General features: G+C 46.6%; 1 protein-coding gene across 1 annotated transcript; it reads left to right on the forward strand.

Annotated features, from left to right (window-relative positions):
- Positions 1 to 1277: 1277 nt before the first annotated feature.
- Positions 1278 to 4168, forward strand: LOC117649410. The gene is made up of 6 exons (XM_034392186.1): positions 1278 to 1798; positions 1879 to 2064; positions 2570 to 2757; positions 2839 to 3049; positions 3332 to 3457; positions 3535 to 4168. Exons 1-6 carry the CDS (start codon positions 1654 to 1656, stop codon positions 3762 to 3764), a joined length of 1086 nt encoding a protein of 361 aa, XP_034248077.1. The 5' UTR covers positions 1278 to 1653; the 3' UTR covers positions 3765 to 4168.
- The last annotated feature ends 6697 nt before the right edge of the window (positions 4169 to 10865 follow it).

Here is a 10865-nt window from a genome sequence, read left to right on the forward strand (position 1 = left end):
GCAGAGGATCCTCTCCAGATGGCATATCACTACAGAAGTCACGGAAGTCCTCACTGTCAGATAATGCATCAAAAAAAATGCTGCCGTCTTCTGAGATGACACTGTTCCTGTCTTCTTCATCGTCACAAACAGAGGTGTCCATTTCATCCTCGCTAATGACATCAGATACATTACTGCCTGTAAAATTAAAATCAAAATAAAGCAGGACTATAAAATTATTTAAAAACCCACACTAAGAAGAACACGAAATGTAATCACTCACATATCATCTCATTGTCATCTGTATATTTATGGTGTTCTTCATCTGAGCAACTGGGAATTTCCACATGACACGCCTGTCCCTGGATTTCAGCACCTTAGTGGCGGAAGAGAAAACAGTATGTTTAACACAATGGCACACCACAAACAATATTTATTTTTGAAGGTAAAAAGATACATACTAGGTGAAATTGATGGCTCTGCACTGTCATCACTTGTTATAGGCAGCAAACTAGTGTCAGAAATAGGAACTTGCTCCTCTGCTTCTGCATTGTCTTTTGGAAGATCTTCTGCTTCTAGTTGCTGACTACTTCCAGCCTCAAAGAGTGGAACTGTGGAAAAATAAATTTCGATAAAAGTTGTCAATTTAAAACGTGTTTCAGTGCAATCTCTAAAAAGATGAATAAATGCCTTACTGTTTTCAGAATTGGGGTGAGGTGTGAGTAGAGCCGGTCCTGAAGGTGCAGACAGCGAGCTTGGGTGCGAGGTTGAAGATAAATCCGCAAGAATCAAAGGATGCAAGGGTTCTTGGGCTCCCACACTGTTTGAAAATACAAACACGAGTTCAAGTACCGCATAACACAAACCAACGTTTAAATTGAAAGTAAAACACTTCGTAGCCATTAAAAAGAAGCATCATAAACATGCGGCTAAATTATAATGACAAAATTTATCCAAACAGAAACATTGACAAAGTAGTGAGCCCAATTGAGGTTATGTTTATGTACTTACGAGCTCTCCTGGCCTGAGTCTCCTTCGTCTTCAGATTCTAAAAATTCCGAGAAAGATCGCTTTCGCCGAGGCATGCTGCTGTGTTGTCAATGGAAACCAAACCAATCAATTGTCAACGCAGCGCTGACATAAAGTTTTCGGTCACACTTTACACGCTCACCATGCGGTACACGGCTCTCCTGATAACAACTGCAGTTCAGTTAAGACGGACAGGAAGATCCTCGTGCGCCACATTCCCAGATTTTCTATTCGTTGGAGTGACCTTTAGCGCGTGTCGGTTTCCTAGCTTGACTCGCCTCAACAATAGCCTTTCGCAGCGGGTTTCTACAAGGCAGCGGCAAGACCAAGTACTGCCAACCTCAACCTTTAAAAAAAATCCGAACTTTTAAAAATTTGGCCAAACAAACTTGAAAGAATCTATAAAACCGGCCTGTTAGAAAAACATCTTTTATTTTAGTAAGGTTCCGTGCTGGAAATACGATTCCATTTTGAAAAAAAGTTACTTGCCGTCTCAGCAGTTTTAAGTGGTAGGTTTTCAGTCCTTGAAAGGCAGCAAAAACAACCATCAAAGCAAACAGACAACAAATACTCATTTGACAGCTGATTGACAGGAGAACAGGATTGACGTACAGGTGTGTGTGGCCGGTGTGCGTGCTATCTAACATGTCTTACGTGCTGGTTTATTGGGAGGAGCCCCCTTCAACTTCAATCGTCCACAAGTCCAAAGTTATTGGCGGCGTCCTGATTGGTGCTTTGCGGCTTATTGTGTGGGGAAAGGAGCAGATCCAAGGGAAAATTCTTAGAGTGGGTAAGAAAGCTGTTATCATTTGCATGACCATTTAAGGTTCTTATTGGAAAAACAAAACATAACACGTCGTTTATGTCTAGGGACCATGCCGGTTTTGAAACAAATTGTGGTGACGGTGGACGGAGAGGTGTCCGACCCATCGCGAGGACCAAATGGAGAAGTAGCAAAGCGGCGGCGTGACCTGCTCGACGAGCGACAGCGGCGGGCAGTCGTACACCGCACTGCGGCGACAGCTGCAAGGGCACACTTCTTGTACGGAGTTACAGGTGAGTGACTTATAAAATAAAGTGAAAAGGACCGCGGGCTTGGGCAGGTGGTTGGGGGCGGGATCGTGCGGGGAGGGGGAGGGGGAGGGGGGCGGGCACAGTGGGCCAGACGGCCGGTGGAGGCGGTCAAAACTCTAGACGGGTTTTGAGCTCTAGAGTCGCTAAACAGGACTCGAATCGAAAGTGTGACCCCCCCTTCCCCCTCGTTCGGAGGGCAATCCATTGGTGGGGTCACGCGTTCGGTTCGGGTCACATTTAGCGACTCTGCAGGCTGATTCCGAGAGTCGTTTTCGTAGCTCTGTCTCTCTCGCACTCATGGGGCGTCCCGAGTAGGTGCGAGGGAGACAGAGCGACGAAAACGACTCTCGGAATCAGCCTGCAGAAGCTCAAAACGCGTCGAGTTTTGGCCGCCGCCAGCCCACTGAAAAAAAGGGGGAGGGGGTGTCTTTCGACGTTCGATGTGCGTCATTTCACTTTGCGAAATAATTTTCTGTATGGTTTCCAGCCGATGCGGCCCAGAACAATGACGCACCGGCCCCTGCTGCGCTCGGAAACTATTTCTTCTTCCCTCCGAATGCTTCTCCAGAGGAAATGCTGCGTTTGGTTCCGTTACCTTTGACGAAGGAAAACCTAAGGGAAATCGTTCGACGACTTCCGTGTTTGCGCGAACCACAAGCTGGAGATGAATCTATGGTACGTACGGCGACGGCAAGTTTTTCAGCGCACTGGTGAGGCATTTCAATTTATTTGTGTTCATTTTTTTTTGTTTTTCAGTTGAATTTAGGTGGAACCACATACCCCGTTTATCTACCGTCCAAAACGGTTTACAGCGTCACAAAGAACCACAAAGGTGACCCTAACGTACTGTTCCGGGAATTACTGCTTCGCTGCGTACCTCCAACGGTACTGGCTCTACCCTGGATCACCGCGGCAGGGACAGCGAATTCCGTTGGACTGCCAAGGAACGTTCTGAAGGGAGTTGCATGTGAGTCTCAAGGGGGCCCAAACCAACAAGAGTGTTTGCTATAATTTAAATAGTGTATTAAACCTCATCAATGGCGATTTCCACGGGCCAGGACAAGAGGGGGAGGGGGATTCCGAAGATACAGCGACATGTGCTACGGGTTGCCTACCAGCAGGCGTTTTTGGGATGTGACGGGAAATCTGGGGAATCACCCCCACTTCCTTCCTAAAGCCCGCCACTGAATTACTTTTAAAGTAACTGTTTTATTCCCTTTTCATTATAGTCTTCATTTTCGGGTTGCAGATTATGTTGGAACCAAAACTGATGGCTGCATCAAAAGCCCCTCCAAAAGCGCATGGAACCTCATCAGAGACACGAAGGCAAACCCAAGCGTGCGCGCGGCTCTGGAAAAGCTGCTTCGGCGATCCGGTAAAAGAATTTTCATCTTCACTTTTTTTTGTCCGTTAGCTTTCATGCAGTTTAAAACTAAGCACTTACGTTTTCAGTACCAAACCACCAAGGCGCAGTTGTTCACGCTCAAGCCACAGTGACTGCAGCTCCACCACCACTGCAGCACCCTGGTTACGCTGAGGGCGGCGATGCACAAGGTTCATTCACGGGCGACATCACCATGAACCTACCGCCAGGGCCAGCCGCCACACCTGTTGAGGAACCATGGCACACGCTCGGGAATGCGATGCGGGCGCTACATGAACAAGATCAGCACAGCACTTAAATTTTTGTGCTCCTCTTTGTTTTTGTTTTTGTTTTTGTTTAAATAATTGAGAAATTTATGTTTTTTCGTTACTGTTTTGGAGGACGTGATTCAGTTCACATAACGATGAATATCGATTGTAAGTTTATTTTTCATTTGCTTTAAGTTTAAATTGACATATTTTCGGGCTCGGAGATGCTGACGCTACATGAACTAGATCTCTACAGCACTTCAACTTTTGTGCTCCCCTTTGTTTTTGTTTAAATTGAGAAATTTATAATGATTTTTCGTTACTGTTTTGGAGGATGTGACTCCGTTCAAGATCAATTTGAAGTTTGTTTTTCATCTGTCTTAAGTTAAAATCGACATATTTTCGGTTACCCTGACAAATGATGAAATATAACGTTATATAAAAGTTCATACAACACCTGCAGTCTTTTTAAGTCATTCCTCCACAATTTGAGAACAGATTCGAAGTGCTCCAAGCCCCTGCGGGTAGGCGTAGGCTGGCGTAGGCAACCCGGGCGCCTAGCCGCGGTGACAGGGCGCCGTGTGCGCAGGCAACCCGCGCGGCTCTGCGGGGCGAGCTCCCGGAGGTAGGCAGCCCTTCACGCACAGGCGGACGGGGGGCGGGGCGGGGCGGCTGGCCGTCCGCCCGGCTCAAGAGCGTCTCCAGCGCGTCTCCAAAGTGTCTCCAGGCTGCCTCGAGATGGTCTCGGCACTGTCTCCATTCTGTCTCGTGGGAGTGCTCGGGGGAGTGCCGGCGCTCCCATCGCGTGTCTCGACAGTGTCTCCGCGCTGTCTCTAGATCGTCTCCCTAAAGTGTCTCCAGAACGTCTCCAGAGTGTCTCCTTTTCGAGACAGAATAGAGACAGTGTCGAGAAACTCGCAATGTCTCCAAGGTGTCTCGGCGGTGTCTCCAAAGCGTCTCCACAGTGTCTCCAATTCCGTCTCTAGCGTGTCTCTAGACTGTCTCCACAGCGTCTCCAGGACGTCTCCACACTGTCTCGGCTCGAGACACTCTAGAGGCATTTATTTTTGTACGGGCTCTTTTTGTTTTGGCGTTGAAACACTCCGAGACTAATTCGAAGGCAAAATAAAACGAAAGCGTAGGGCCGGACAGTCACAACACACTTCGTTTTTGTCATAAAATTTAAACAAAGCCTCTTTTTGGCCCGTCCCGTTTATTTTTTGTAAAAAAAATGACGGAGGGACGGGCATATAATATGATCCCTGCTGTGCGTCCGTCCGTCCGTTCGTCCGAGGACTTCCCGTGGTCCGATCTTGACCAAATTTGGTATGCAGCCTCCTTGGGTGACCCTAACAACCGCTCGGTGGCAGCAAATCCGATCCGAGCCCCGGGGGGCGCTGCTGCAGGTGCATCATGGTCTACATGGGGTCGAGGAGGATTTCGGCAACGGATACAGCTAGCAGGGCATGTAAGGGTATTTTTGGAATCGGGGCGACGAGACAAAACCAACGGTGCCAGTTTCAAGCGAATCGTAAAAGTTTGGACCCGGGTTCAAATCCCAGTGGGGTATATTTTGAACATTCTTTTTATTCGAGCTTTTGCATTGTTTCTTATGATTTTGAGGGCGCTGATGACGAAAATAACATCTATTTTGACCACAGACTCAGGTTCAAACCCGTCAGGGTTAACAAAGGCGAAATTCACACATTTGTTAATGCACGGGACGGGCCAAAGTTGCCGATGTTTATCGCTACTTTTCCTGTTATTTAACTTATCCACGCAGGACTTCGTGAAGTAGAAGGTTCAAACAGACTTTTAGGCTGAAACGGGTTTAAGTGTTATTTTTTAGGCATCTGAGAGGTGACGTGAAAAAGCGTCAACTGCCTCACCCTCCATTACTTCTCTCTGTAAAGCCTAAGATATTTAGAAATTTTAAGCACAGCCGATGGTTATACAGTTTTGTGTCACCCTAGCAAATTGTCTAAAGGAATTATAATTTGCAGTTCGTATCTGACAATATGTCATCAGGCGGGAACAAACTTGTAGCACCGTCGGTTGTGCTTTAAATTGCATAACTCCACTCTCATTCCAGGAACGTGATATCACGTTGAAACGAATGTGACAGACTGTCACGTTCCTTTGATCATCGTGTCACGTTCGTTTGGACGTGAACCAGACATAAAATAGCTTATTCACGTAGAAACGAATGCGACACAATGCTCAAAGGAACGTGACAGTCTGTCACGTTCGTTTCAACGTGATGTCACGTTCCTGGAGTGACAGTGATCGTGGGACGAAAACTGCGTTTAAGTAGTCTGAAGTAGACAGACAGTTTGATTTGTAATGTACCTGCCATCTCGTTGCCATCTTCAGGTAGTTCAACCACCTGGCCGTCCTCCCGAGGCGCAGCAAACCACGCGTGTCAGCTGGGCCGCGTAGCAGCGCGTCCTCCTCGATGTAGCGAGATGCCTGCAGCAGTTGCTGCATGCTGCGCGTCAGCGCGCCAGACTTGCCCATGACGCTCTGGGGGAAACATCACGTTCCTCATGAGTAATAATGTAGACCCTTTGTCAAGTTCGGTGAAACGCGCCGTTAGCCTAACACACGTTTGCAAGCGTAATCTCTTAAGCGTTTTACAGGCTCAAACGCCCTGACAGACGAACATTCTACCATGCATGTACATGTACACTCTCATTCCAGGAACGTGACATCACGTTGAAACGAAGTTGACAAAATGTCACGTTCGTTTGAGCATTATGTCACATTCGTTTGGGTGTGAATCGGCCAAAAATCAGCTTGTTCACATTCAAACAAATGTGACACAATGCTGAAACGAACGTGACATTTTGTCACATTCGTTCCAACGTGATGTCACGTTCCTGGAATGAGAGTTTGCATGCATGGTAGAATGATCTTTCGTCCAAGCTTCGTCTCACATCTTCAAGCGTAAGTTTAAGCCTGACAAAAAGTTACAGTTGCACTTTTAGTTTTACTGGACTTACTGGCAACATCAACCGAAATGAAACAAGCGGTTCACGGAAAAAAGGACGTTTGCTGATTTAGCAAATAATTTGCTGGTTCAGCAAACATCCGTCTGTAGGTAATGACACAGCTAACCCGTTTGAGCAACAAACGGTTTTCTTCCAAAGTGAAATCGCTGCTGTTTCAGCAAACGGTTTTGCCTGTTTTTAGCTAACAAAATTAGCTGTTCCATCGTCGTGTAGATGAAGTAATTGGTTTAAAAAAACTGTCGGGGGACCGGGATTCGAACCACCGTCCCTTCACCTTGAACACCAGAGCTGTATCAACTACGCTACGCAGACATCTTGGAAGCCGGTGGTTCCGCTTCCCTCATGAATCGCCTTCGCTTGCACCCATCCGATGGTTTCTGAGCTTGCTCACCTGGCAAACCTACTGCGCTGCATTAACAAATTACTTGTGTACTCTTGCGAAATTTCGTCTTATGTTAGACTTAATGCTTATTCGTTGCTTTAACAGTTGGGTTTGCTTATGTTGCGAACGGGACCATGTGACAGCGAACACGTTGGTTATTTTAGCTAAATGATCTCCAGCAAACGCAAATTTGCTGATTCAGCAAACAATTTTTTTTCCGTGTTGCGAGACGTTTAACTAGGTTTTTTTGGTCAGGCCCACGCGTGCCCGTAAGTGAGCAAATCGATTTGAACTCATCCGCGTCTCCGTTTTACTGCCGTCGCGTTTTTATTGCCGCGGACTTACAAATAACCAAAACAGAAAATATTCACTGAGAATCAAAACGCTACGAGTAGCGTCAATTGGTGCCATGCAAAAGCATTGCACATGAAGTGCAATACCTCCCCATTCTCATGCAATACCTCCCCATTCTCATGCATTAGCATGGGGCATTTTCGGGACGCATCACACGTAAGGTGTTATATGGCTATCGCATTGCACGTAGGTGTGATATCTCAGGTGCATTGCACCATACGTGCTATACTCATAGCGTTTGGAATCTCGGTGTTGCAAAAGTTAAAACTTTACTTGCGTTATAAAATTCAGGGTTAGAAACATGAAAAATCTTATGTCTGTATTACTTTGACTCCCTCTATTTACGAAATTTAGGCACTGAAAATCGATGCGATGTCCACTGAGAATCCAAACGCTATGAGTATAGCGTCAATTGGTGCAATGCAAAAGCATTGCACATGAAGTGCAATGCCTCCCCAGTCCCATGCATTAGCATAGGGCATTTTCGGGATGCATTGCACGTAAGGTGCAATATGGCTGAGGCATTGCACGTGTGGTGCGATATCTCAGCTGTATTGCACCATACGTGCTATACTCATAGCGTTTGGAATCTCAGTGTCCCTGACTTTATAGATCTAAACAGAGATAGGCAGCGACTGCGACTTCCCCAAATACTTTGTAAAAGTGGAGGACGGGTCTTTAGGCTTCCTTGCGAAACATTAAAATTTAGCATTGCGTAGTGTTCCTGTTTAACGGACCATTTGAGCCCAAATGACGCAAGTCATTCCAGCAATGAAGTACAGCCCCACCGCTGCCCGGTCCAAGTCGCCACGTTTCACATTCATCCAGAACGCTGGTATTATTGTGAGCTGGAACAGATGAGAAAACCCAAAGCATTGAATCAGTTCACAGTGTTAAACAGGCTCCGCTATCGCTCAGCCAAAAATGGTATCATCCATTGAGACAAAAAAAAATAGTGTGTTAAGAACAGCATTGTGATTGTGAGTTATGAATAATTATGTGAACGGGAAATTCGATGGGTCCTATGAACAAAGACCGCTATGCTTTGCGTCGGTTGAACAAAGACCGCCATGCTTTGCATCCGTTGAACAAAGACCGCCATGCTTTTGGCCGCTGCAAAGCATAGCGGTCTTTGTTAAAACGATGCAAAGCATAGCGGTCTTTGTTCATAGGACCCATCGAATTACTATGTGGCTGGATGATTCTTGCCTGTGTTCCAAAGTCGCCCACGAGGACCATCTGATCCCGAAGCCTGCTCCGTGACTGAGCCGTCCTTTTCATCTGTTCTTCGACTGACAGCGACACGGACTGCTTTTGGGAACGAAACGCTGGAAACATCACGTTGGTGACTAGAGCCATGGCGCATAGGGCGAAAAATACTGTCAATTTCAGAAATTTTAAAAATTTATCTGGTAGTAGGTCTGAAGGCCCACATTGTAAAAAAAAGTGCGCTGAATAGTGGAGGCACAGCGATCAAAGTGCTGCGCTGGGGTCGTCGGTGTTGCGAGAAAGGCGCAAAAAGGAGTCTTTACTGAGAAACCAAACGTGGAGAACTCCCTCACTAGAAATGCGGCGGTGTGGAATTTTCAGTCTCCACACTTAGAAGTGCAGAGTTTGCAGTCTCCACACTTCAAGTGTAGGATTGTCAACGTTTGCACCGTGCAAAGAGATAGGGGTTCTGTGAGCTAGGCCTACTCTGCACTTGAAGCGTGGAGAGACTTAACTCCACACCAAGAAGTGTGAAGAAGCCCACGTTTGATTTCATGGTTGTGTGGCGGGCGGTATAGTCGTCCCAGCCAAAGGTCTCGCTGCTTGCGACCGTTACAAATATCCCCTCCACAGGGCCGGGGGAAGCGCGGCGGCTGGTGCGGGAGGACTTTCGAGGTGGAGGGGGCAGTTTTAACGGTCACAAGAAACGGGACCTCTGACTGGGTCTACTACAACTCATAACACAGCGGCTATGTCAGAGATCGGAGTTTTTTGGTTTAGTTTTATATGAAAGTTGATGAAAGCTATGTGGCATACTGGGACTTCTTCTGACAGAGATAATCATTCTTGAGAGCAAAAAGTCTCGTGACACGAGAGTGACATACCTCGTGCGGGTGGAGGGTTTTCGCGAAGGCCAATCATATCCGGGATATTCTGTCAGGAAAGGCAAATGTTTCGTAGAAGTTTAAAAACGTAAGGCACAGTAAAGATCACAATTTACTCACAAGGGAACATATTCAAGTGGTACACTCAGATTTCAGCCAAACTTTTTTTTTTCGTAAGAATGACATATAAGATTAAGAATGCGCCCCAAAGTTGGTGCCAAGATACATATCCACGCCCCTCCTGATTTTTTTAAACCGAAAAAAGGGGTAAAATGGCCCATGTTTTTACATGCAACGAGCAGATTTTCGGTCGTAATTGGGCAGTCGAACCAAATATGAGCAAAATATGATAATATATGAAACAGACCAAAATTTTCTCTCATTTTCGTCAGGAGGGGACCAAACATTGAAGGAAATGATTAGAAACTCGGCTTCAAATTTTCCGATTCGATGTCCGAAAATGACCCATACAATGCAAAAAGGCTTATTTTACCCCTTTTTTAGATTTTAAAAAATTGGGAAAGGGTGTAGATATATATCTTGGCACCAACTTTGAGGTGCTTTCTTAATCTTATATGTTACTCTTCCGAAAAAAATAGTTTGGCTGGAATCTGAGTGTACCCCCTGATTATGTTCCCTTGTCAGCTCCGTTTGCTGAGGCAACCGAGCATTGTCGTTTCATTTGATACGAAGTACATGGGACTTGGAAAAAGTTGCCTCGTGAGTTACCTATTGACCTTGAATCTGAATCTTTGAGGAAACGTGCAGACCGCTCACTCACGCCACCGCCGAACCTGGGACGTGAATCCCTGAGCCGAACCGTGAGGCGGCAGCGCCGCCGACCCCTCATCAGATATGTTGGCGTGCGTGATCGACCAAGGCTCTCTTGATGCAAGCCACCTCTTCCTTTTACCCTATTCACGGCGCCTCGTGGACTGATTCCGAGAGTCGTTTTCGTCGCTCTGTCTTTCTCGCACCTATGCGGGACGCCTGTCGAGTGCGAGAGAGACAGAGCGACGAAAACGACTCTCGGAATCAGTCTGCTGCGGTTCCCACCAATTAAAAAGCGATAAAGCCACCAGCGCAGAATCAGGAAGGGGTCTCGCTGCGCGCCCCTGTTAAAAAGCGGTCGAACGCCCTTGCACTGTGAAAATTTTGGTCATCACTGAACATTTTCAAGGGTAGTTTTTCTGAGATGAAAGTCATGAAACCTGTTGATGACATTGTTGAGACGCCCACGAGATGACATCCATGATGATCTTCATGAAGTTGCAACAAGTATTGAGAGTGTGTTCGACCAGCTGCTGGAAA

The sequence above is a fragment of the Thrips palmi genome, unplaced genomic scaffold, assembly GCF_012932325.1.
Source record: "Thrips palmi isolate BJ-2018 unplaced genomic scaffold, TpBJ-2018v1 HiC_scaffold_4, whole genome shotgun sequence".
In the NCBI taxonomy this organism is placed as follows: Eukaryota; Metazoa; Arthropoda; class Insecta; order Thysanoptera; family Thripidae; genus Thrips; species Thrips palmi.

Excerpts from the sequence above, each read along its gene's own strand:
- LOC117649410 (XM_034392186.1), top strand. The coding sequence starts at position 1,654 with ATGTCTTACGTGCTGGTTTATTGGGAGGAGCCCCCTTCAACTTCAATC. Across the intron at positions 2,065-2,569 it reads CTTCTTGTACGGAGTTACAG|CCGATGCGGCCCAGAACAAT; the intron begins GTGAGTGACTTA and ends TATGGTTTCCAG. Across the intron at positions 3,458-3,534 it reads AAAGCTGCTTCGGCGATCCG|TACCAAACCACCAAGGCGCA; the intron begins GTAAAAGAATTT and ends TTACGTTTTCAG.